At 40.0% G+C, this 27,628-nt stretch overlaps 1 protein-coding gene across 1 annotated transcript; it reads left to right on the forward strand.

Moving 5' to 3' along the window:
* Positions 1-2,055: 2,055 nt before the first annotated feature.
* On the forward strand, positions 2,056-26,937 carry si:ch211-149e23.4. Its single transcript, XM_042486983.1, has 16 exons — positions 2,056-2,176; positions 4,912-5,013; positions 12,105-12,428; positions 12,664-12,972; positions 14,586-14,867; positions 14,956-15,112; positions 16,369-16,538; positions 17,036-17,317; positions 17,454-17,753; positions 17,842-18,126; positions 18,256-18,418; positions 18,720-18,880; positions 19,022-19,097; positions 20,718-20,745; positions 20,860-20,967; positions 26,753-26,937. The coding sequence occupies exons 1-16, from the start codon at positions 2,056-2,058 to the stop codon at positions 26,831-26,833; spliced, it is 2,949 nt and encodes a 982-aa protein (XP_042342917.1). The 3' UTR covers positions 26,834-26,937.
* The last annotated feature ends 691 nt before the right edge of the window (positions 26,938-27,628 follow it).

Below are 27,628 nucleotides of genomic sequence, written 5' to 3' on the forward strand. Positions count from 1 at the left end.
ATCCACAGAGGTCTCTTTCTCTCCAAAACAAACAAACCAATTGATTTAAACTGGTAAAAACACTGAATCAAGGAGTTTTGCATTAAAAAATCTGTGTTTTTCTGGTGCTCTTGCCCCTTTTAACTATGGTTGCCAACACAAAAACCTTAATGGCCCAATCTGGAGTCAGTGTTTGGTTTGTGCATTGTGGGCTACTGAAGAAATATGGCAGTACAACATGGCAATCTCTGTAGACGAGGACTTACTCTCCATGTAGATATAAATGACTTATTCTATGGTAATCAAAACACAACAATGTTTATATTCTAGGTGATTATACACTAAGGAAAACATACTTTATATATTATATCTCATTTCTGCCAACATATATCCTAAATCCTACACACTAGACCTTTTAAAAAAAGATAACGCTGATGAAAATCCTCTTTATTACTGCCATGCTTTATTTGTAGCACATTGAAAAGATTTAAACTGTATCAGTTTGTATGAATTAACATGATACATAAAATAATCACACAAACCTCTGAGGCTGAATGTATTTTATTGAGACTGTTGCATTTTTATAAGGATGTGGTGTGTTTGTAAATTGGAGGCCTGACCTGTGAAGAAAAACACATATTTAGTTACATTATTTCAACAGGGATTTAAGTTTAAATTGTTGTTTAACTTGGAATGATTAAATCAAACAACTTAGTGTTTAAATGTTGCTGGTGTGTGCACTTATTAAGACAAAGTCTTTGTTAAAATCATTCTTCTCTGCTGTCATGTCTCCTCTGCAGGGATTGTTTGACCGAAAATAGCCCCCAGGATGTCCACACACTGTTTTCTAAGTTCTAGAAGATACCAAGTTGTGATTAGTGGAGGGGTGTGAACTCTAATGCGAAATTCACATTTCCTGCTTTTCTATGTGATGTGCGGAGTAACTTAAGGTAATGCAAGTAGTTGATATTTTTAAGTGTGAATGGAGATTTTTATGTTTTTGTTGGGTTTTTTTGTTTTTGATGTAATGTTAGGATCACATTTCCCTATACTGTGGTATGCTCAGGTTAATACCAGGTGCAGGCTATTTAAGCAGCCAGCTTCCAGTGAAATACACACCTGGTTCATCTGCACATCATCTCTGACTCAAAGCTGCTGCATGGCAACTTTAGCAGCCAGGCATCTAAACAAACTGTAAGTACCTAGTTTTTTTTTTCAAAATAAAGTAACAACTGCATCCTGATAGCCAATTAAACCCTTTGATACCTGAGGAAAATGTTTTGATTTCTTTCAAAAAGATTGAAGGGAAAGAGTTTTCTCAGGCATCAGAGGTTTAAAAGCTAAAGAAAGGCATCTGAATGTGGGACAAAAAAACTGATGTCAATCCAGTTGTTAAAGGGTTAAGGTGCTGACCATGAATGCAACAACTCCAGTTTGAGCCCTGCGGGGGGAGGCTTTTGTTGCATGTTGTTTTCTGTTTCACTCTCCCCTCATTTTTTGTCATCAGATCTCTAAAAAAGTCACACATTAACTGCATCACCTCTTAAACCTGTATCCGCCCAACACTTCACAACCTGAGGATGATGATGTCATGGAAAGTTGTGTTGATCTGGCAGCAGTGTTGCGCCATAATTTCTTGTATCTGTGTGTGGGGGGAAAAAGAGGCCTCTGTGAGTTAATACATGTGCAGACTAATGCAATGTTTTAACTCAAACATTTAAATTTGGAGTTGCCAAACAAGCTTTTAAAGTGTTTGATTTTTGGCATCCAAGTGGTCATGAAAACTCTGCAGAGCAACCACTGATCGACCTTTTCACATGGCCACTGCTCTAAGTGGTTACAGAGGTGTGGCCTTTTGCAACACCAACAAAACATCTTTGTGGTTTGTGCATGAAAACAAGATAAGCAGTACACAAGATTCAAATGTGGCTTCCTTTAACAGTTGTGAATTATGACAGAAACATAGCTGCAGTCTTCATGTATAGGATGTGTTGATTTTGGGCCTATCTTTCAGTAAAAGTGGCTTCATCTTTTTGGACGGCCTTCAGTGACTCACCTCGTCCCCTGATGCGAGTTATGCAGGTTGCATTAGCACAGACTCTCAGACTGCTGGTTGAAGAGTCCTGTGGAGGGGGAAGCCAGAACGGGTGCCAGGTCAGGAGGGGTGCAGCCATGCTCAGCACGTCCCAAACAACCGGTGCAGGAACCAGAGCCATCTGCTGTCCATTTCACTTACACTCTTGCTTGACGCTCTGCCAGCAGCTCGCTTTTTCACCCCTGGAACGAGACTAATCCTCCCATCCTCACATGAGCCACCAAAGCGTCGGGTTCAGCTGGCAGGACACTCCTCTGATTTTTGCCTGAGAAAACAAAGCACTACACTTCCCTGAAACGTATTTCAAAGCAGAATCATTTATCACAAACCCTCTTCAGAGCTCCATCGTCTACTTACTGTAATAAGCAGAATTGCCTCTCCACTCCTCATGAGTGTGTTTGAGTAATTTCCATCAACTAAATAACCATTAAGCACTCAGCAGTCCGACCTCAACTGTTGAGGTACATAAATGGCTCATGACCTGAGCGTCAGATGCATCGTCTTCAAGACCGCGGCATGAACTAAATAACCATTAAGCACTCAGTGTCCCAGCCTCGTCAAACGTTAACGCATACGAGGGCATCAAAGAAGAAAAAGAGATTGATCATAGAAGTTATGACTCACAGCGATTTTTCTTTTATTTCAAAGCTTTTTATCTTTAAAAAAGGAGCATTTATCAATTTTTTTACTGCTTGCAGTTGCATAAAACTTTGTATTCTTTACTGCATCACAAACCCTGCCAGTGTGAATGTTTTTAATGATCTTTCAGATGTCTCCTGACAGTTGTAAGAAATTATAAGAGGCAGTATTTCTGTATGAGTCACTGTAACACAGTGCGTATAGAAAACTATGATTCATAAGGAATCTAAACTCATCAGCGTGAGAACTTTTTTCCTTGGGTCGTAATGTTGACTGATGCATTGAAGAAGCATTAAAAGTTTTGTGACTTTAGAAAGATGTCAACAAGACATAAACATTCATGAGATGATTGTGATTTATTAAGGATGTATAATGTTTTATAGGAGCTTATAAAATGCATCAGTGACCATTATGTGCTCTTGAAAACAAGGTCAGGATGTTTTGTGAATGGATTTAAGTTGAGTGTCCTTAAAGGCTTTGCATTATCAATCGATCGAACCTTTGTAAACCTCCTTTAATATACGATAGGTGACTGACAAACCAATATGACTCAGGCAGTAGATGATATAATTGAAATATCATAGATAAATGATAAACATTCATACATTTGCCCATCCATAAAGAAAAGTATGAACAAAGAAATATAATAACAAAACAATATCCATAAAACCAAAGTAACTTTTTATTCATGTACCTCAGGCTACTGAATGCACTTACTTTTAACTGTCATACATTTTTAAATAGTTACTTTGCTGGTAAATGTTCTACTAACCAGTTAATAAAGGATGCTGCATAGTTTAAAAATAACTCACCAGTAAGTTCTTAGATTTAGCTCCACGTCCACAAGCTACAACAGTGATAGGGGAGAACGGGACTGGTTATCACGCTTTTTAGTTTTACTCGAATCCATCAAAAACTGTGTCCACAATAAATTCTTTATTACGGAGCCCCTCTGGTGACATTGGATGAAAAAAAAATAATGCGTGGCCACGCATTAACTATCTCGTGGCCACGAGATAGTAATATGTGGCCACGCATTATTTTTTTTATAGATAATAACGCACGGCCACGAGATAGTTAATGCGTGGCCACGAGAAAATAAATAAATAATTCACCTTCGGTTGCAGGATGGTTGTCTATATGGAGCTGGCAGTTATTCGTGAATAAAGGTAATTGAATGATGAAATTGATGACTTCCCCGAGATCAGCATATTCCTTGCGTTTAAGCCCATGCATTTTGAGCAGCCGAATTAAGTGTCTCTTGCTAAGAATTACTCCATGCCTTGCCGCAAGTGACTTAAGTTGTCATTGTAAGTCATTCCTATATTAAAATAAAATGAAATTAAATCAAACTTGTCCATGATAAAAGCAACAGTCTGCATGGGATGACTACAATAACTATCTGGTGGCCGTGCGTTATTATCTCGTGGCCACACATTAATTATCTCGTGGCCACGCATTAACTATCTTGTGGCCACACGTTACTATCTCGTGGCCACGCATTATTTTTTTTTCATCTAATGTCACCAGAGGGGCTCCGTACTTTATTAATGCGTATTGGAAGCCTAAAGTGTCAGGTAGGAATGGAGGGACCTTAAAGGGATAGTTCACCCAAAAATGGAAAATTCCATCATAATCTACTCACCCTCATGCCGATGGAAAGTCAGGTGAAGTTTCATAGTCCACAAAACACTGCAGAAATTTGGTTACAGTGTGCACTTACTGTTTTTATAGTGTAAGAACTCTACACTGGTAACTTTTTAAATCTTGTTATTGTGTATTCCATACTGTATTTATTATTGTGCAATTTTTTGTTGCTTTTCATAGTGCAAGAAATCTGCATCGGTCACTTTCATTGTGGTTTTTGTGTGTTTCGTGCCACCTTTGTCTTGCACAATGCATACTTTTTGCACCAGTAACCTAGTCACTTTAAAGATGTGGTTATTGTGTATACCATGTTGTGTTTTGTGCTGTTCTTTGTTGTGTGGGGCATCTGATTTTCTTCTGTTCTGTATTATAACTGTATGTATTGCATCAGCCTGTCAAGTGTAGTGCTACAGATGGAAATTAGCATCTCGCTACATCTGGTGCAGCCATGTTTTCATTTCTTGTAAACGATTAGTGTTATTGCACACTGGCCTTTTGATAAATTTAATAAACTACACCTAACTAAAACAAATGTCCATCTCTGTCCCCAGACTCTGGTTCAGCAGCTATTGTTAGCATAAAGGACACACCCACAGCAGTGAGCTGTAACTGCCAGCAGGCCAGGGAGCTGATTCAGCCAGAAAGACTGAAAGGTATGTTAGTGATGGCTGTTTTTCTTGTGTTAATATGATTGTGGCATTTCAGAGTTGTTAAACAGAACAACACTAATATATAATTTAGTGCCACAAGCTCTAATATTAGCCCCCAGAGTCAGAGCAGAGAAAACTGCTCATATCCTCATGATTTTGAAACCTAATTAAATATACTTGGCAATTTTTTTGAATGATTCAAATATGGCCAGGACATTTTTCTGTGGTGCGACAGACTCATTATACATTTATTTTTGCTTTACACAGACTTGAAGATTATTCTTTGGGCAGGCTAATGCAAAGCCTTGAAGCATTGAGGCCAATATTATTTCAAACTGAAATCTTTCTTTTTATGTAATTCATATTTCTTTTCCAGAGCAGGGGAGTGAACATGTGCACTGAAATAAGAGCTTGTTCCAACCAGACTCTTTGTGCTTTCTCTGTGCTGCAGACCACACATGTCTCTTTCAAAACGTGAATGGTATTAAATTGTACTTCAGGCAAAGCCCAGAGAAAGGTGAATGCTGATAGGACCGATATATCTGTTTTTTTTCCCCTTTGTGCACGAATGCCAACAGTGTCACGGGCCAAAAAATGATGTGACTGAGACTGATAGTGGCAAATCAATCAAGTCTTGCATCATGATGGAATCTGTTCAAGCTTGTGTGTGTGTGTGTGTGTGTGTGTGTGTGTGTGTGTGTGAGAGAGAGAGAGAGCGAGAGCTGGAGGGTATGGTGATAATTTAGCTGTAAATGAATACCAGCAGGAAGAGATGGTGCAGATGATCAGTAATTTTCCTCCTCTGAAGAAAGTGATGATAAGGTTCCACAGAGTTTAAGTAGGTTACCACACAGCCCTTCACAGGCGGCCTCGCCGGTGCACACATTATTACTGGCTGATCACCAGCTGTATGTTTTTTTCCAGCTGAATTTCCGCATGTGTGTCCAAAGAGAAAGTGATAAAGAGAAAGCCAGCAAGGTGAAAAGGATGCCAGTTGTACATCTGTAAATTCTATAAGTACCTTGTCTCTGAAATCTTAACAATTCATTGTCAGTTAAATGCATTAGCTCGCAGACAGAAGGGCACACCTGGAAAAGTCTGAAGGTTTCCAGGCTCTTTCTCCAAACTTCACTTCACGTCCGCCTACACCATCAGGAAATAACTGCATCAGGTAATTTAATAAGTTTAGAAAAAAAAAAGACAATCAGCTCAATGTTCGCTTCAATGTTAATTTTCTTTATACAGCACATTTAAAACAACCGTAGTTGACCAAAATGCTGAACAATCATAAAAACAAGGGACAAACACAACTAGAACTAATAAAATATGATTTATAAAAAAAGTACAAAATAAAATGCAAGAGATACAGCACAATACTTTTAAGTTGAGGTGCCTCAGGTTGATTACACCAGACTAAAGAGATCCATGTCAAGTGTTTTCCTTCAAAAATGATTTGTTGCACTGCACCTCTGTGATATGTGTTTTACCTTCCGGAGATACAATCATCCACAGTCACAACCAAGCCAGAGAGCAAAACTGGAAGTAATAAGAGCTTTAATTAAACATCTGAATATGATTTTTAGCAGATAAACTGTAGGCTCTGAATGTTGCTTTTACCTCTGCTCTTGCATAAGGGTCTACCTTACCTGCACAAAATATTTTATTTTTTGCCCTTATACCAAAAAGGACAACATTCCCATAGGTGGACAACATTCCCATAGGTGAGACACTAGACTGCTGGGCACAGATGTGGAAAAGCCACCACCCCTCCTGCAAAGGAGCAAGACACTTAGACTTCGTGTTGGTTTTTCCTCTTTTTTTTTTTTTTTTTTTACTATTTTGCACCTCTTTTTTAGTGGCCATGCATCTTTGTGTGATTTTGTCTATTTGAGGTCATTTTGTGTCTTTTCTAGTTATTTTGTATGTCTTTGCAGTTCCTTTGCAGCTCTTTAAGGGCATTGTGAGTCTCTTCCTGCTCAATACATATTAATTTGGGTGCCCCTGACACTTGGCTCTTGTGCTTGTGCCTGGTGGGCTCGTTCAGTAATCCATCCATAACTATTCATACGAAGGTGTTGACATGGCTAATGAAAATGAATATTCTGCTGACATTCCCGTTTACATGCCACTGTGTATACTCTGATTAACGTGCCTTTACATGTCATTTATCACGTCAATATATGGTTAAGTGAAACGGCTAGAGTGGCTATTGCCATTTTCCTTCTTTGCATCAAAAACCTGTTGGTTTCTAAGTCTTTTGTAATGTTTACAAGTAGGTGACTAGAAATGTTTGCTGTTCTTCTGGGCATGCATCTCTACCCAAGCATGGCAAACTGTTGGCTAGTTGGTTCATGTGTAGCATATCCATGACAATGCACAGAGCTGACCGGAAACAGGCAAGAGGCAGTGTGTCACAAACCATGTAAAAAAACCCCAACTGAGATGCATATTCCGAATGTGCTGTATACATGTCCAAGGAATGCTTCTAAAACCTGAGTAATCTTGGCATATCCCATGTGTTAATTGGAAAATGCTACATTTGTTATAAGGCCTAATTCAGAATATCGAAACAAAATACATGACCTGTCGATTTGATTTCAGAAATTGTCATACTTGAAGTAATAGTGGAATATAGTCAGTCAGTCAGTCATTTTCTGTAACCGCTTGTCCTCGTAAGGGTTGCGGGGGGGCTGGAGCCAATCCCAGCTGTCATCGGATAGAAGGCGGGGTACACCCTGTACAGGTCGCCAGACCATCGCAGGGCCGACACATATAGACAGACAACCATACATGCTCACAGTCACACCTAAGGGCAATTTAGAGTCACCAATAAACCTGAGTTGTATGTCTTTGGACTGTGAGAGGAAGCCAGAGACCCCGGAGAGAACCCACGCAGACAGAACATGCAAACTCCGCACAGAAGGGCCCCCGCTGCGAAATATAGTGCGATTGTAAATGTAGTCAGTGATTTAGGTGTCTAACTCCTGAATTTAAGGTGTTTTAAGAGCCTTGGTCTCTTATCATACTACTGAGGCTTTAAATTCAGCATTTTAGGGAAGGTGTGTGATTGAAAATGTTATTTTAAGGGGTGTTTGTGTGGTGCAGGCCTGTGTGTGTGTGTGTGTGTGTGTGTGTGAGAGAGAGAGAGAGAGAGAGAGAGAGAGAGAGAGAGAGATAATGACACAACTAGTTTCTTTGTCATAAAACCCACTTTCACAGGTTACAAAATTTCTCACGACGGCTGCCAGTTTCATACCAGTCGATTCTAGAAGCCGTTACAAACCACACACAAAATCAAAATGTGCTGGCATCAGTGTCTTCTGATTCTTCAATGTCAGATCATTTCATTCACTGTCATCCTCCTGTGGTCATGATGACTCAACACTGAAGCTGATCAACTTCAACAGGAACAATTCACAACAGGAAATTAAAGAGAAAAAAACCCACATGGACCAGCCTGAAATGCTGTGCAATGCTGAGCCCTGTGCAAAACATCTTTTACCTTTCTCACCCGCGCATTTGCAATTTTCCTCACAGGGTGACAAACTGCTGTCAGCAAATAAGTCTTATTGCAAAAAAACGCAGTCTCAAAAAGAATCAGAGGAGCATTAAGGCATAAAACAATACCCAGAAGTGAATTATTTCCCAAACTGCAGGGCACGAGCAGCAGCAGCAAGCTGTCTCGCAGACAGGCAGTCTCTGAGTGCCCCAGCAGAGACAGGATAGTATGAATGATGCATGCTCTTTACCACTTCCCAAGGCGCCCTGCTATATGGGGTGGCTGAGTAACTGAGCAGACACACAGTGCATGGCGACTCGGAGGAAACGGTCTAAAGTTGTAACCAAAACAGGAGAGACATGTAAATCTGACGCACAGCAGCCCATACTGTTTCAGAAAGCAAAAGGGAGAGGCAGCTGTGTGTGTGTGTGTGTGTGTGTGTGTGTGCGCGCGCGCGCGTGGGCGCGCGTGTGCGTGCGTGCGTGCGTGTGCGTGCGTGCGTGCGTGCGTGCAGTAGCGAACATGCACACACAGAGGAACAAGCAACAGTATCAGCTGGGTGTGTACCTCTAACCATAAACCACAGCGCACACACGTATATATTCACAAACACACTTTAAATACCCTTTAAGACGTACATACAGTCAGTCGATCCAACTCTGTGTCACTCAGTGACACCATGATGGGAAGCTCAAGGCTGTTGATTTTGGGTTTTGTCCTAAATGTTGCTCACTGCTTGGAAATTCTGGGTAAGTCTGCAGGGTTACAATCTATCAGCTGTTTATGGGCTCATTTTACTGGCCCTTAAGGTCTTGTTTAACCTGTGGCATTTACACTAAACAGGGCTGCTATGGTTTTCTAAGTGATTAGTCCAATTATAAATGCACACAGGCAATAAAGCCACATGCTGGGTGCATCTTGAGTGCACTAAATAATAACTATTTCTGCGATATAGTGCTGATGGCATGTTGGCTTTGTCACTCCAGCAGCCAGTTCATTATTATTGACTGGTGGTGTCACCTAAAGCCATATTAGTTTCCTTATAGCCCTTAAAACTTAATATATGAGAGTTGTTAGGGTTTTTCTTTGTGTAAGGGGAAAACCCTCTGTAGTCTCATTTAGAGATCTTACTATAAGTCTTTGTTTTTGCAGAGGCAGTATGGGACTTCAAGTTGGAGATGAAAGTTTAACCCTCTAACCCTCTGTTTTCTTTTTCTACTATGTAAAACATCCTTGGGTCTCTTGAAAGGCACTATATAAATCCAAGCTATTATTTTTGTATGTATATATATATATATATACACACACACACAAAATAAATACATTTTGAGGGGGTCATTTTTGTGTTTGTATTTCGCTTTGTGTATTTTGTGTTTGTATTTTGCTCATTTCTGGACTATGTCTTTTTTATTTGCTTATTGCCTTCTCTACATATTTATGGAAAATGTGAAAAAGTTACCATCCCCAGCCTGCATAGAAAGAGTTGCTGGTGAATGGTTGCTGTTTGGTGAGAAAAAGAAGCCCCCAGGGCTCAGGAAATATGATGCAGTACATAAATAACTGATTTTTTTCCTCTCAGTTATTACTTAGTTTGTATCCTTAAGGTGTGCCTTTTTCATGCTTGGCTGACATTTATTTTGGCTACAACCTTCAAGGGCAAATGAATTATAAACCCACAAGGCGTAATTGAACTGATACAGCATATTTATTTCTCTCCCTCTGTGTCCTCTTCTCTTAAAAGGCTTTGGAGGCTCTCCACGTTGTTTCCATTTGCTGTGATGTATAGCACGACCAGCAGCTTTTATACTGTTTGATGCAAACATTTCAGACTGCAGTGGTGTGTGCTGTGGTTTTCCACAAAGCAGTGCAGCAGCATTATTTTACTCATCATGTATCTAAAGCTGAATAGAGCTTCTTGGCCTCAGCCGGCTGATGGGGCAAACTGTGTCCTCAAGTGCACTTTGATAAAGTCCGCAGGATGAAAGGGACTATGTATGCATTGCAGTCTGCACACCATCCTCTCTGCAAGTGTTAAAACCTGTCTGCCTCTATTAAATGTCCTTTGTACCGAAAACTTCCCTAATCGTGGCTGATTTCTTAACAGTGTGGAGGGAGACGGCCGTCTGTGGCTGTGTTCGGATCAGGGCAAAATTTTTGGACTGTTTTCATTTCATTAACATAATGGAATCCTATATTAAAATATATACCACTGAGGGGACAAGGTTGCATTTGCCAAGTGCCATTGTGTGCACAAAGTGGAATTTCTGTCTTTTAATTATTATCAGGCTACTGCTTCTTTAACTTCCACTTTTACATCAGTTTTTAGGTTGTAGCTCATGTTTGTTAGTCCCACTAGTCCCACAAATGGCGCAGCTGGTTTGTCATTGGGTCAGTCCACCACTTCCATTCAGACTGAAATATCTCAACAGCTATTGGATGGATTGCTTTAACATTTTAAACAGAGGATGAAGCCTACTCACTTTAGTGATCCCCTAATTTTTCCTGTAGCGCCTCCATGACGTTGACGTTTGTGCTTGTGAGTGAAACGTCTCAACAATCATTGGATGGATTGCCATGAAAGTACAAATATTCACATTCCCCTTTGGTGGATTTCAATCACTTAAATGAATGCCTTTTCATCGAGTGCAACCATCAGGTCACACTTTTAATTTGTCTAGTACAGGACTTTATATGTAAAATGGCAATAGCAAATGGGAGATAGAAAAATGAAAAAACAAAAGTATACCTTTATGTTAGATATATACTCATTCAAATCCTATGTTTATCATTTTCAATTGCACATTTCAATCAAGCGGCAACCTATGAGGCTGAAAAATGAAGCCAATGTGAAAGTGCCGAAAACTTCGATTCATTGAATGGCCACTTGAGGCTGGCTGGCAGTGCAAATCCCCATAGACTCCCATGTAAAAATGTCAAACTTTACAGCAGAAAGTAACATGTTAACGGCCTTGGTCTCTATAGCGATTTTCAACCTTCATGAAAAATGTATGGGGGGGGGTCTTTTCTTTTTTTTTAAAATCGTATTTATTTATTTTATTACTCATCCATGTACATTTAGCACCATCCTCTCATCCAAAAATGGTCACTTTTGGTTCTATAAAACCAAAATGGCTATGGCCAAAATGCCAAACTTCAGAGTCTTCAGAGTCCACAAACCAATGTGTGACTTCTTGGTAGCTACATCCATTATTTATACAGTCTTTGGTCTACATTGACAACTGATTGGAGAGTGCAAAAAATATGGCATGTGTGCAGGCCCTTAGTCTCGTTTATATTGATCAGTCATTGGCACGTTCTAATTATGATAAAATGACTGAGAACCTGGTCACCACTGACCCACCTAGTCTGCCTCATCCATCACAGTTTCACTTGACGAGTGAAAGACAATAGGATGTGCAGAAACCCCTTTCATCGGCACAACAACGGACATCTATCAACCTGCTGTCTGTCAGGAACAATCACATTTCCCTCCTCGACACATTTCTGCTTTGCTAGTGTTTGCAGTTTTTTGGGTTGTTCAGCTGAACTTATGACCTCTCATTATTATTGAACATTGTGTTGTTGTGTGTTTCAGGTCTGGGTGGAGAGCCACTTTTTGAGATCACACACAACATCACAGGAGTCCTTGGGGAGGACGTGTACCTGAGCTGTAGATACCTAGGCAAGAGCGAGATCCAGAGTGCAAAGTGGAGGCGCCACTCTAAATTTAAATCCAAGAGACTGGCAGGGTTTTTGTCTGGCAAGCCATTTAGCCACGGAGACTTCTCATACCCGGACTCTCCCACCAACCTGACAGTTCAGATGAAGGTATCCACTGTGGAAGCAGAGGGACAATACATCTGCGAGTTTGAATCAGAGTACGAGTATTACTCTGATAGCGTGCTCCTCACTGTAGTAGGTAAGACAAGCAAATAATCAGGGTTCCCACAGTCATGGAAAACTTAGAAAAATCATGGAAATTTGTTGTGTGTAATAAAAATAAAATTAAAAAAATAAAAATAAAATAAAAATGGTGATTTAGTTTTTCTTAAAATTAATTCTTAAAGAAAACCATGGGTTTAGAAGGCAAGTGTCTTGAAAAAATGTCAGTTTTTTAAAAATATATTTGACTTGTGTTCTTCATTCATTCATAGCTCGGCCTGACATACAGATCCTGGTGAACGCTGAGACCATAAACGGCACTCACTACCAGTCAGTGTCATGTTCTGCAGTTGGTGGCCGGCCTGTGCCTCAGATCAGCTGGCTGATCAATGGCCGTCCTCCCTCAGATTCCTCCTTTACTGTGAACGTGACTGAAACTGCTCACTCAAACGGCACCTCCACCATGAGCAGCATCCTCCGCTTCCCCACCCACCTGCAGGATGAGGACACCGTGATCTGCGTGGTGCAACACCCAACCCTCTCAAACCCAAAACTCACCACAGCAAGGGTGGAAACCTACAGTAAGCCCACAGCGTTGTCAGCGTTGTTGTGTTTGTCCCTCTGTGTTGCGGGTAGGTGACATATTGTGTTGCATCACCAGTGAGGAGAGTTTTGTAATCGTGCATCATGACTCAGCATCTCACAACACAATAACTTTCTCCTGCTGATTTTTCACACTGGCTGTTCCTTCCCACTCTGCTCCACATACACAGTGACAGACCATAAATCACATTGCATAATGCAATGCACTCATGTGGGAATGCACTCTTTTCACTGACGTCGAGCATATGGAGCATCATAATGCAGCAACAACACAGTAACTAATTACTAATTATCTGGTTGCATTTCTCTAGTTCATTTTTTTGATTTATTTATTTTTTTTACAAAAAAAAACAAAATTTTTCTCACAAAAAAAAGAACAATTATAAGAAAAAGGTGCAGAATTTTTTTTAAAAAAATGCATGGATCTTGTTTATTCTGCCCCCAAGTGGCCAAAAAAACAGACAATGCAGGCAGCCTCTTGGCAACCACTGTCCCCGGTGTCATGCAGTGCCACACACAGTCCTAGAGGTAACCTGTTGACCTGTGCTCTCATAATATTCCAACTTTATTCTCATAAAATTGCGACTTTTTTCTTGTAAAAATTACGACTTTGTTTTCGTAATATTACAACTTTATTCTCATAAAATTAAGACTTTTTTTCTTGTAAAACTATGGCTCCATTCTTGTGTCATGACTATTTTTTTCCTCATGAAATTATAACTTTATTCTTGAGATCTAACTTTTTCTTTTCTTTAACATGGCCCTAATCCTCCATCGTTTGATGCAGGCTGTTTGGACCATTTCACTTTGGTCATCAACCTTTTAAATGTTCTTGTGAAACTTGTCCGACTGTCAGTTTCAAATAGAAACGCTCCCTAGTGGCCGCAGGCTGTCTTGTGTTTGAAGTAGTTCAAAGAAGTGAAATGATTTTTAGGCACTTGGTGCAGTGCAGAGTGTCCACATCCCTGCATTAATACTGTGAACGCGGCAGTCTGTACAGAAACAATCCCATTAGCACGAGTCAGGCCAGCCAGCTCATTTGTCCGTGATACTTTCACACCCCACTGAAGTACTGCAGCTTTGGTAATTTTCTAACTGCAGTAGTTAAATCCACACATAACTGTTGGTGTTAACAGATGAACTTTTTGAAGCCAAAGTGCTTTAACTTACTTTAATCGTGCATATCCTTCCCCAACACCCAATCTTACTTCTCTTACTCATTAGGGATAGCTGACTATTGTATGACACCACGACTTTTATGTATTTGATAATGGACTCTGATCTCTGCTGATTCGTTGTATTAAAGCCTGCGGTTCTCGCAGCTTTGGTTGGACAGCAGCTGGGCCAAACATCTGCTCTCAGCTGCAGCCCAGCCAACAGATGGGGCAGGTGATAAGCCCAAGTCAGCACTATCCAAAACCCAAGCAGAAGGCCCTCACGGCTTGTGTTTAGCTAACATTCAACTCATCCGGCCCAGGCTTCCTATTCAACAAAAACACCCCGAGCCTCAACTCCATATCTGACTTTTTAATTTGCTGGAAAAAACATTAGTGAAAGAATAACTCCTCTCGCCTTTCTTCCTGCTCTTTAGCGAGGCCAAATGTGACCATTAAAGCAGAGATGGTACAACAAGGAGGAAGTGACTTCTGGGTGGTCTCTTGCATTTCGTCTGGAGGGAGACCTGATGCTGACATCTCATTGGCTTTGAGCAGCGATAAAGAGCTGCAGAGGGAGGACAGCACAGACGCAGACATGCAAACAAGCTCCGTCCTCCTCCCTGTGATTGTCTACGAGGGGCACAATGTCACCTGTGTCTTTGACCACCCCAAATTCATACACAAAGTGTCACAAGTCATAACACTACCGTCTTTTTGTGAGTATTATCAGTGTTTTGCATTTGAGAAGCTCTGCCAATTCTTATGAGGTAGAAGTGACAGAAAAATGTGCTTTATATTCTGCAGATTTGTCCAGTGTTCAGTTGTTGAACCCAGAGGTGGGGAGCAATAGTAACGACTTCCAAGGAACTGAATATTTTGAGCTGCAAGAAGGAAAAAATGACACCATCATCCGCCTGCAGATCATGGGGAATGTGCCACGTTACAATGCTACCTGCAAAAAGTAAGAAATATTCAGCAACTTCTGAGATGCAGTTACTATTGTGTTGTTATTATTATCATTATTATTATAACTTTCATTTTTATTATTATTATTATTATTATCAGGTGCAAATGTTTCCCAAGAAGTATGACTCAGACAGGACACATCATGGCACTTTTGTCAAAGCCCCAAAATTTGATTTTCAAATGATCAAACCTCACACATTGTAAGTTCTATTGACTTGTAATTTGGCACACAAAGTCTCAAGAACCATAAAGTTTCACCTAAGTAGATTTTTTTTGCAAATTTGCACAACTTGATGAAAAACAAACTACAAGCTACACAGTCTTATGGGACTGAGAGATATATTTCTACAATAAATGAGCCCGATTAGTCAAAAAACACGGCCACCATCAATCAAAAACTTTTCGTAAAAGGTTGGACTTAGACAAAAGAGGCCAAAACTTTGCCCAGTCATTATAAATCTTGGTAGATATCTACAGTACATGTTCAGGAACTTATGTGCCAAAGTATTTTGAGCTTGACCTAAAGGGGGGCGCAGAAAATACCAAAAAAGGGTACACAATACTTGGGCCAAGTATTAATCAAGATCTAAAGTATCATAATGATTGGTGGATGTGGGCGTGGCTTAGTTAGCATTATTTGCTATATTCTGTATTTTCTCAAATTAAATTTAACTGGAATGAGGTCGAGATATGAAACTTGGCCTGATAATCAGAATTGACGGTCTAATTCTTCACATAAAATTTGATTGCAATTGTCCTAATGGAGGCGCTATAACTGACAGCCAAACTCCTTTGCGCAACAAACTAAACCAGTCTAAGTGACTTTGCACATCTTTGTAAAGACTGAAATCTTCTCTTTATCCCTTGTGGCTTTGATTTTGGCTTTTGATCTATTTGTTCTGTTGGCCAAGAAAGGGCTTGAGCCCGCTTATTACCACCTGTGGCTATATTTCTATTTTTTCTTTCTCATTTTTTTCTTGCAAAACATAAAGAACAGTAAGGAGAAACATCTTGAAACAAACAGATAATATCAATACTACCTTTTTCCTGGCGCACATGTAGAATGAAACAGCTTTCGTACCCCGTAGAGGATGTGGTGACAAGTTTTGTGGCACCAAACCACAAGTGATAGACAGCAGGAACCAGATTTAGACATGTTTCCTGATTGAAAAAAACAACAATCTTATTTTGATACTGGTAAAACATTTTAAAAATGAAGGATGAATTCTTCTTTTTTGTGTTTCCTTGTAGAGATGACGGGCCATTGCCTGAGGGTGTGGAGCTGGTTGGCAGCAGCCTCACGGTGCAGGGACCTGTGGAGTATCATCATGCCGGCCTGTATGAATGTTTCTTTTCATATCATCATCTTGAAGCAATGCTGAAGTTTAATGTCACAATTAAACCTCAAGATATACAGCCTGGTAGGTGAAACTCTCTTTGCATAAAGTTGTTTATCCCTTTAACTCTTTCCATGGCTGAAAGCCCCCAGCGAATGCACATTTACTCCTGGATCGTCATGAGTTTTCATGTGCTGCATTCAGACGCCTTTCACGAGCATCTAAACCGCTGAAACCTGAGAAAACTGGTTTTGATATTTTTTTTGAAGAAAAAAAAGGGGGGGGCGGGCAATGAGCAACTTACCAAAATATCCTGCAAAAGAAGGAGAAAATGAAAATGTCCAGAAAATTACATTTATGAATCAAATTATTATATATTTAAAGTTATTCTTCACCAAAAACTTTTTTTTTTTTTACCACTCTTTTGCTTCTTCATAATTGTTTGGCTATTTTTTGATTAGTTCTTCCTCTCCTTATTTTTAAAGGAATTATGCCAATTTAATCGGGTTTCAAATTTTTAAAGACTACATTTTGAAGTTTCTGACTAAAAAATACTAATGTAGAACCCTCTCTCCTCTCAGTTCCTCCCACAATACAAGTTGACCTGCGGACTGAAGATGGACGCACAGTGATTGAGTGCTCAGCAGCTGATGCTGTTCCTGCAGCCAACATGTCCTGGCTTCTACCACCGGGTGTGTCTGGAGTCTCTTGGTTCAATTTCACTTCTCATAATGAAAGCCACTCTGTCAGGGGAGTTTTACTCCTCCCTGCCTGCTCGCCATGGGAGCTCACTGCAGAGTGTGTGATAAATCACCCTGCGTTTGAGGAGTCACGGAACAGAAGCATAACCCTCCCTCTTTGCGGTATGTTCGACAAATCAAGCTATGGCTAATTTTGTCTGAGCACAGCGAACTTTTTTGGCCATATAAGCGCCATATATTTTTATCTTTTTCTCAAAAGACACTTCACTTCACAGTTTAACTTCTCTTTCCCACGCAGCTCGCCCAAACATCACCATCAACTCCAGCACTGAATGGAGAGATGGAGACGAGTACACAAAGGTGGACTGCTCTGTGACCGGTGTTGCCCCTGCAGCAAACATAACCTGGCAAGTTGGAAACAAAGACAACAGCATCAGTTCTGTGATGGAGACTAAAGTCCAGGCCGATGGTTTGGTATTGGCCCGTAGCTCTGCGCTTGTCTTGTCTTCTTTGTATTCTGGTCAGATTTTGACATGCATGGTGGAGCATCCGAGCCTGGAGGCACCAGAGAAAAGAACAATACACATTCTTGTGCACCGTATGTTGTTTCTTTCTTTGAGATATTTCTCTCTGTGACTCACACAGCTACTCATCCCCTTCCTGTCACCCCTTGTTTTCTTTTCCAGAAGCTCCTCTGCTGAGCGTGTCCATAGTGAGGCAGCAGGACTCTCCGCTCTGGCTGGCAGTGTGTGACTGCAGAGGGGAGGGTGCGGGGACCAACCTCGCCTGGATCCTTCCCGAAAATGCCAAAGGCCAAACATCCCTGAACTCAGAGTATGAAGGGTTTGTCCGAAAAGCCAGGCTGACTTATCAGTTTCCTCTGGCCCTTCATGAAGGCCAGGAGCTGACCTGTGTTTATCAGTTTGAACGTGGAGCCACAGAAAAGAAGAGCATTCACATCCCCAGATACCGTGAGTTTAACACAAACAATACTCGTATGAACACCTGCACACTTCACTGGTAGTGTTAATTCACATAAATGCATTCAGAGATTTGAACACACAAGTTTCATCTTCAAGGTTAAACTGACTTTTCTGCAGATATCTCCGCTGTAAGAGTCTTAAACCGCACGACTCCTCTGCAAAGCCGCTACGGTGGCGAAGCCATCGCACACAGACTGACTCTCCAGGAAAATCATCACAGCCAGAGAGTACTGCTCCAAGTCGATGGCAATGTGCCAGAGTACAACCTCAGCTGTAAAAGGTGGTGTATCCTCCATTATCTAATCGTCACAAGGAAGCACCTGCAATACTGTGTACTGCACATTTGTGTACTGCACATTTAAAAGTGCTGTATGTCACTCTGGAGAAAGCTATTTGATTGTTAAGTATCATTTTGAGGTTGTCAAATACTAACGCTTTGGGTTGGTAGTTTGTTTCCATGACATGAAATTACAACTTGACCAGCTTAACCATCAAAAGCTTTTTTAGCAGGGCACAATAATGGAAAAAATACAAAACAATCCTTCTAAGACGGAGTCAGTTAAATGTCTCTTGTGTTTCAGGAGTGATGGCTCATTTGTCCAAATGGATGGAGTTGCAATGGTCTTCCAGCCGCAGCTCACAGAGCAGGATGAAGGCCTGTACACCTGCCGAGCATCCTTCTATCACCACACAGCTGCCGTCAGCATACAAGTGGAAGTCACAAGCATGGATAAACAGTTTGGTGAGTACTCTGGATGTTGTGTTTTCCTTCTACAACCAGAGTGACTCAAGACATCTGTATGTTTTCTGTTCCACTGTGAGGTTTACTGAGAGTTTTGTTTAATGTTTGAGGCTGTAACGACTGTGTCTGTGTGTGTTTCAGTACTTGTGACCATGGTCTGCATGTCTTCAGCCTTTGCCATCATCCTCATCCTCGTTGTCACCCTCTGGGTGTGCTGGTGAGTTAAATGCCTCTGCAGGTGACAGGTTGGAGCTCAGCAGGTGATGTGTTGACAGATAAATGAGGGCAACGCTGTCAGTGGCATACAATACAAGACAAACAGGATGTGCGGATCGTTAACCCAACTCACCAAAACCGCAAGTTTTGTATTCACAAACAGGAAGCAATGTGGCTGAAGCAGACAGGTGCCACCACAGCCGTGCGTGCAGACAGGTAGAAAATGTTCCCTCAGTCAGTGAGATAAACAGATTTATTTCCTAGTGTCCTGCTCTGGCTTTTAGCAGTGTTACTTCTGGCACTCTCTGCAGCTGACTGCTGCTTGTTGGCCCATTATCACCAGTGCCACATTGCAAAAAGTGAAGGTAAAAGGTTCAAAAAATCCACATCACGTTATTAGTGTAATGAAACCCAAGCTGCCGTTCATCACTGAGAAAAATCCACAAATCCATCTCTTAATCTTATTGCTGTTGGAAAAAAATCAGTGAGTCACTCGTCTTTTACGACTGATGTGGGATATCTGTCACAATCCGAGAACTGTTTATAGTTTCTTCCTACAGAAGTTTCCAAATTTTCACATTCACTGCCAACTTCTCTCAAGAATGTTTGTCAGGATCCGATCTGGCCTCGCTGTGAATAAAATAGCACTGTGCAGTGCAACCTCGGCTCAAAAGCTATTTCAATAGGGTCTGGCTCTGCGGTCAGAACATTTGGTCAAGGTGCCATTGGTTGACAGAGCCTCGGTCCCATTATCCCCTGCTCCAGTGGGAGGGTCCTGTCAGGCTAATTTGGGAAGGTCAGTCTCACAGCGTACAACAAGAAAACATGACTCCACCAGGAGAAAAGCTATTTTGGGACCGTCAACCCCTCCCCTCCAGTACTGGGGACACTTTTTGACATCTGCAGGTCTTCATTGGATTGATGTCACTGAGGTCATAATGTACAGCTGCTTCTGACATCAGAGATCAATGATGAGGACTCGGGGTCAACACTCGTTGTCTTCATTCATATTCCTGTAGCATAATGCACTCACACTTGCAACTTGTACATTTGAGCTGAACTCAGTGTGTCAGATGAAGTCACAGTGCCATCTGATGGTGGTGATCAGCACTGCAAGCTCCTCATAATAATCATAACAATGAGATGTTTGGTTATCATTTATGCACTTCTCTCTACGGTGGCCCTGAAGTGCAAAATACAGCGACAAATCACAAAACACAACCTCAAATCACAAAACAGCAAATCAGAAAACACAACTGCAAATCAGAAAACACAACCGCAAATAAAAAAAAAAAACACAACCACAAATAAGAAAAAGCAACATTAACTTCTAACGGAAAGGGTAGGTATCTGCGGTCGGCAAGTGACGATCCTTGATGACCGCAGATAGATGTTTTTTATTTGCAGTTGTGTTTTCTGGTTTGCGGTTGTGTTTTATGATTTGTCGTTGTGTTTTGCACCTCAGGGCCACCATATCTCCCCCTGGTTATTTCTTTCTCTTGTCATTTTCTTTCTGGCTCACTTGGGCTGCTCCTCTGGAAATGTGCATATGTGTAGGAATTGTGTTGTAATCCAATAAAAAAACAACTGATGGGGAAACTTTTTTTGTTTTGTTTTACAGTAATAGAATCAGCAGGACACAATATAAGGTAAGACCATTTCAGATTACACCAAGTTTTTTTTTAAAAATCATTCATGGGATTTATGAACATATATCTTGTTTTTCTGGTCTCACTCTTTTTCTGTCTTTCTTTATAATCCAGCAGCAGGAGTCTCTCTCGGCTTTGACCTCTCTGATGCAGGAGCCTGGCTCTCCTGAGGTGAAGAAGCCAGCAGTGACGGAAACCAACAGCAAGGAATACGCTCAGCTGGTCAGTTACTCCATAGTCATTGACGTCAAGAGTACTGTCTGAGGATGAAACAGCTTTGGATTTAGGTTGCTGCTGTACATAGTGCACAAACTAGATGTGAAGGCTTACTGCAAATGCAGATTTGTTTATGATTTCAGTGCATTATATAAGTTTAGCATTAGAAGTGAAATAATCCTGTTTATGGGACAGAATATCTTCAGTTTTTAAGATTTTTTAGTTCCAATGGATCGGCATTAATAATTTTCATGCCTGACTTTTGCACTTTTTCACCTTACTTGAAGTTTTGACTGTTTTAATGCACATTATATTTCTGACATTTCTCAATAAAATCATGCAAATGCATTCTCCCCCAATTTGCTGTTAAATTTGTATACAGATTTGGGGAGTAACTAGTTACATGTAATGAATTTTTTAAAAATGTAATTATATAAAGTAACAGTCACTAGGAAAAAGTATGTGATTAAATTACGGTTACTAATCAAAATGTTGATTTCAAAGGGGTTACATCTGAATATATTATTTTCAGTAAAATGTTTTTATGTAGAGTATAACATCTTTTTGGCGTGCAGGAATTCCTTCCTTAAGCCTATTTGCACACATTTTTCATCTTTTTAAGCATTTGATTAAAAAAATTATCAATGTAGTAAATTACATTATTTTAGAAGTAAATATAATTTAAATAATTTAAATATAAATATTATAAATAATTTAAATATAATTTAATTATAAATATAATAAAAAAAATTATAATTAGGGTTCTAATGTAATTAGTAAATAATAACATAATTTATCATGGTAACTTGTAATCTGTAGCCTATAACAATTTAAAAGTAATCTTCCCAACGTTGTTTGTAGCCGACCATATGACTGGACTACAACAAACACATCTCCTCATATAGTAGAGATAACTGACTGTGACTTTAGCTTCACACCATCTGCCCAAGTGATATCTTTGGTCGCCTAAATCAGTGCGGACCATCTGCTGTGACACCCAGAGTAACTCTATAAATAAATTCTCATGTAGTTTATGATGCAGATGCATACAACCTCATCCTCAGATCATCCACCTACTTAACACACTAGTGTTGTTGCACCCTCTTGTGGCAAATGATAACACACACAGCTAAGTGAGTCAGGTTTAAGTCACTACCACTAAAACTGTGGTTGCTATGCAAACAAAAAAAGTTTTTACACATAATCTCTAAGATTTATTTGTTGTTAGTTTCTAAAGAGTTTCTTGAAGGTATCAATAAATATGGCATAATAAAAAGTTCATTTTCAGTGTGGTTTAGAGTCAGAGGTGTGGACTCAAATTACAAATTTGATGATTTTAGACTCGACGTGACAAAATAAAAAACAACTTGCAATTTGACATTAATACCAGTGACTGCTGACTTTACTTAGATTTGAGCCTTCTGACTTGAAAATACTTGCTACCTTCTCCCAAACCCAAAAATCAAAAAGTATGTTCTTCACATATCAATTTATTTCTGTTTGTTTCTTGAATCTACTAACATTAACAGTATGCATTCCTGTGGACACTTATTCCCCAAAACCAATCTGACAGCATTATATCAAGTTGCTGGGGAGAACCATGAAGAACTAATGTCATCTTACAATCAGTTATGAAATTTGATATCAAAAATAATCAACAAATTGTAGTATGCAAAACATGCAGATCAAAAATTACAGACAAGGATTCAACAACGTCCAACAAATTTCTTTTTTTTTAAATACAAATCTTAAAAAGCAATAATTATTTTTGAAAAATTAAGGTTTGTTTTTTTTTTATTTAACTTATTAGTGAATAATGCATTATGATTTGAAACTCAAAGTTTAGGACTTGTGACTTAATAAAGAAATGACTTGGTCCCACCTCTTTTGAGCGCCTCGTAACTGTACTTTACTACAGAAATAATCAAAACAATCAGTGCTCCTCTATACCATACAATCACAAGACACTTTCATGTCAAAAATGTGTATTTTATTATACAGTTCAAGAATTTTCACTGTATTTCTATACAATCTTAACGTTTACTTTTTTAATCAGAAAAAAAAAACTAAACTGACAACCTGTTCATAATGAGCCATCCAAACATGGATGTAGCTTTTCATTCAAACAAAACACCACGTATGGTTATTTCAATGATCAGAATATCTAAAACCAGACACAGTGGAAGAAACCTGCACTTTTATATTGAAGGATATGATCACAGAGCCCTGCATTACATGAAAAATCATGTACAATTAATGCAGATAATCCAAATGTTAATCTGTGAGTCAGAGACTTTAAAATGTATCAATACACTTATTCAATACAAAAAATACATTTAGATACAAATGTACAACTACAGCTTAAATGAACAGTCGACCTGAGCTGCACATGCTCAAACAAACTGTTTCACAAACATTGTTTGAATGACATGTAATTCATCTTTTCTTGTAGACACAGGGCTTCAACTGTAGTCCAAACTTCTTTATATTTTCTGGAGCATCTCCCGTCTTTACTAAGTCAAACGAGTAGAAATGAGTGTTCTCTGTGTCCTAAAGAAGAAACAAAACAACAATCACTCTTTCCATGCAGTTAAGTCACAAGGTAGACGTCACGTACAGGCTAACTTCCGTAACTTATCAGCCATCATGTGGTGAAACTTTAGACTGAGCCTTTGAATGATGTTCAAATCCTTCTTAGTACATTTAACTTAGTCTGTTTGTTGCCAACAATAAACCAGTTTACTGGATGTTCTGCCTGAGGTTTCCTGCCCACAGCACCACAGACAGACGCTGTGAAATATTAAAGATGCAGCTGCCAGCCATGAACTCCCTCTGTGAGCACACTGACTTTTTAAAAAGAAAAAAGAAAGGATACCTTGACTGACAAGAAATATTAATGCAAATTTTTGTATGCTTAATAAAGACTGTGCAGCTGGAAACAAAAGTGCAGAGGGACTGAAGTATGAGCCTATCATTTCTTTGACAATGTATGTGCTAACTTGGCCAATATATAAAAATACATGGGGAAAGTAGACAAATACAAAAGTGTTTCTCTGTCCCTGGGTGTGACAAAATACTCACTCATGTATTGTGATTTTTTTTTTTTTGATACTGTTTAAATTTTTTTTTTAAAATATGGCTTTTTTTTAAAAAAAATGAGATGCAAAGATTTCGTGGCAGGGCTTCTTTTACTACCATGTTTAAACCTCTATCCACTAAATAACAGTGTTGTAATCAATCTTCCGACACTTGAATCTTCCACTCAAACCCAACAACATATTGCTGACATAAACACAAAGAACAAAGGCTTATGAAAAAGGAGCAGCTCCTAAAATTAGATTTTAAAAAATAAAAAGAATATATCCCCTTGTTTATAGTATTGCGATATATTGAATCGTAACCCCTGTATTATGATATATATTATATCACCAGATTCTTGCCGCCCTTGTGCTTGATATCATCTTGTTTGTTGTCTCACCTTGGACACCATCTTGAATCCCAGAGTTGCCAGAGCAGTGACGAAGCTCCGCACGTTCTCGAACCTGCTCGCCACTTCTGCAATTTTAAGGACACCCCTACAAAAATTGTGCAAAATGGTTATACAGCATAAATTATGCATGCATATTACTGCCATGCCTGTACTGAATTATTGTGACATATTTTACCCCATCTTTAAGACGCGATTGGCCTCTGCTAGAAAATCTGCCAGATTGGTCCCCATGAGCGAAAGGCAGAACACGGCAATGTCCACAGAGCCATCACGCAGTGGGACCTGCACCGGGAGAAAGTGTCTTATTTTCTAACAATCACACAGACTCAATGTGAATTAGTGTGCAAAAAAAAAAAAAACTCACGTTGGCCATGTCACAGATTGTGACGAGATCACAGGCAGCTGCCAGGTCAAAGCTGTGCACTTTGTTCTTCACGTTGCGTGCTATTTTACAGTCGCCGCAACCAAAGTCTGCAACCACCAGAGAGGAAGGCCTGAAACAAATGACACAGTTGATATGTTTAGAGTCATAACAAAATAAATTTAAAGTTACAATCTACACAGAAATAAAATTGGATTTCAAGTTCACAGGCCCACAAACAACCAAAACTGTTGATCTTCTCACAAACTGCTGACGTTAACAAGGCCGTCTTCTCACAGCAGCCAAATCAAGCATTAATTAAACACCCACAGTGCAGCATTATCTCCTGCATAACTCCCCGCTGACTCACAGTCTGCAGCAGAGTAATGGGAGCTATTTACTGTCTACAGTAGATAAATGATGGACATAATGGGAGTTTTGGACTCACAAGAAGAAATGTAAAAGATATTTTATTCTTTTTACCCTCACTCTGTGCCCTATAATGGCTTGAGAAAGGGCCGACGTGACATGCATGAAGTATATATATATATATACAGCAGGGGCAGTGTAAAGGCAGAGCGGATGTGACAGAGTAAACACAGCAGCAGGGATTACAAATGGCGGAAAGTACGAGAGACACGTACTCCCAAATGTGTCAACGGGCTTCATTTAGAGGCTTCCCGTACCACCGACGTTGTCGCCGCTGTCGCCTTTTCTGCCTGGATCTCCGCATTAATATAATAGCAACCTCCCTGAGTGTCACCATGTCTGTTGTTTACATCCCACACATCCCGTTGTTGTATATGGCCTGAGCTCTCTTGTATGTCCTCTAGAGGAATCCTCCAGTAACACAAGTATGACGCAGCCAGACATTGACAGACGTGTATATGTTTATTTCTGGACTAACCGCCACTGTGTATTTAATGGAGAGTGATAGAGAGTTGGAAAAGTAGGTGGAAGGTGGACTATTGCTCGTAATGTTTCTGTAAGTTACCACAGGTCTGACCACGTCACTAGTGGTTTTAAAAAAGCTAGAGTTTTGTCCATTTTGTCCTGTGCCTTGTTTTCCTCATTTGAGAGTCAATTTAATTGCCTGAAGCAGGTCAGTGGGTCAGTGACAGTGCTGAGGACACTCGCCTCATTCTTGCCAGCATCTCTCTATTACCTCCACCAGTTTACTGGTGAAAAAAACAAACAAAACATTCGAAAACTGTGTTGGACGTCATATTCCATGACAACAACAGCAGCTTTGACTGATTTGGTAATCAGGTCAGCACTAAACTTCACTCAGTTTTGCAACTTTATTCCTTGTTAGTCTTTGTATTTGGTTTTCTAGCCAACCTCAATGCAGGTGCATAAACATTTTTTTTTTTTAATTTTCTAAACTGTGATGTAAAATCACTATCAGAAATGTGTGTTGAACCTTTGCTAGATGTTTGACAAAATAATCTACGCTCGTAGATCCACTTATAAGCTTTTAGTAGCTTCAAACAGCATCTTGTGTTCTTCTTTGGTGAGCAGAGCTGGCTCAAGTGTCCTCACATTCAAGACTTCGATTTTAATTTGTTGTGTAGGAGGCTTGTCATCAGGTGACACAAGTTGAACTCTTCACAATCAGGTGAGGACATTTGAACGTGTTCCAACTGCTGAGGAAGACCTTGAGATGCAGTTGAAAGCTCCACAAAGCTAGTAAGAGGACTTTTGGGCATGTTTTGTTAAACACACTTTTCTCAAAGGTCAAGTCTGGACTTCCATGTCCAAATTACATCATCTGAGATGAGGACACTAAAATCAAACAGTTGAATTACATGAAAATTCCGAAAACTACAAAAAAAATTGCATTTATTATAATATCTCACTTTTGTTTGATGTACGAGATGATGGCATCCACTGGATTGACGGGCCATCTCTGAACCTGCGCTGTGTATCCCCGGTGGTAGATCCCAAAGGCTTGTGGGTCCTGTGAGAACATGCGCCTCGCCTCGCCGCTGGATGTGCTGTACAAAACCTCGTTAATGTAGCGGAAACGGGCCGACTCCAGACGCTGCTCCATGCGGGACCTGAGGGAGGCGGAGCGATCCTGTTTTACCTCTTCTTCTGGTACCTCTGGCTCGTCTTCCATCTCTGCGGGACTGTCCTGTTGGACAGTTTCCTGGCTTTCAAGAATTTTCCGAAGCTTCTCTCTTTTTAGTATCTGTTCTTTGCTCAGCTCAGGTTTCTGTTTTTTTGTCTCAGGTTCAGCTTTCTGTTTTGATCCATCGGCAGAAGACTCAGCTTTTTCAACTTTGCCACCGAGCGTCATACCAAAAGTGTCAGAGTCCTTTTCTGTCTTTTTTCTTTTCTGTGGTTTGCGTTCTTTTTCCTTTTTCTTGGCTGGCGTCTCACTGTTGTTGTTGTTGCTTTTTGAATCTATTTTGACTTCTCTCTTTGGTTTGTGTTGCTCGGCAAATTCTGCTTTATTGGCTTCCTCCTCAGGATTTTTCTCTCTGTATTTATTTTTACACTTCTTCTTGTTCTTCATTTTGTTTCTCCACTGCTGTCTGCTCAGTCTCTGGTTCTCTGGTTTGTTTATGTTTGCTGTTGCAGATTTGGTAACTTCTTTATCCTTTGTCTTACCCACGGATGGGGTTTTCACTTTCGTGGCCCCTTCAGGAAGAAATAAAACCTTGTGATATTGTATTACAGTAATGAAATGATGATATGTACGCTTTTAACCAGTTTATTACTCACCAGGTTTGTTGTCTTTTTTCTTCTTCTTTGTTACAAGTTTCTCCTCTGTAACAGTCGGATTAGAGTCATGATTCTCTTGCTGCTCT

This window comes from Plectropomus leopardus, chromosome 5 (genome assembly GCF_008729295.1).
Source record: "Plectropomus leopardus isolate mb chromosome 5, YSFRI_Pleo_2.0, whole genome shotgun sequence".
Taxonomy (NCBI): domain Eukaryota; kingdom Metazoa; phylum Chordata; class Actinopteri; order Perciformes; family Serranidae; genus Plectropomus; species Plectropomus leopardus.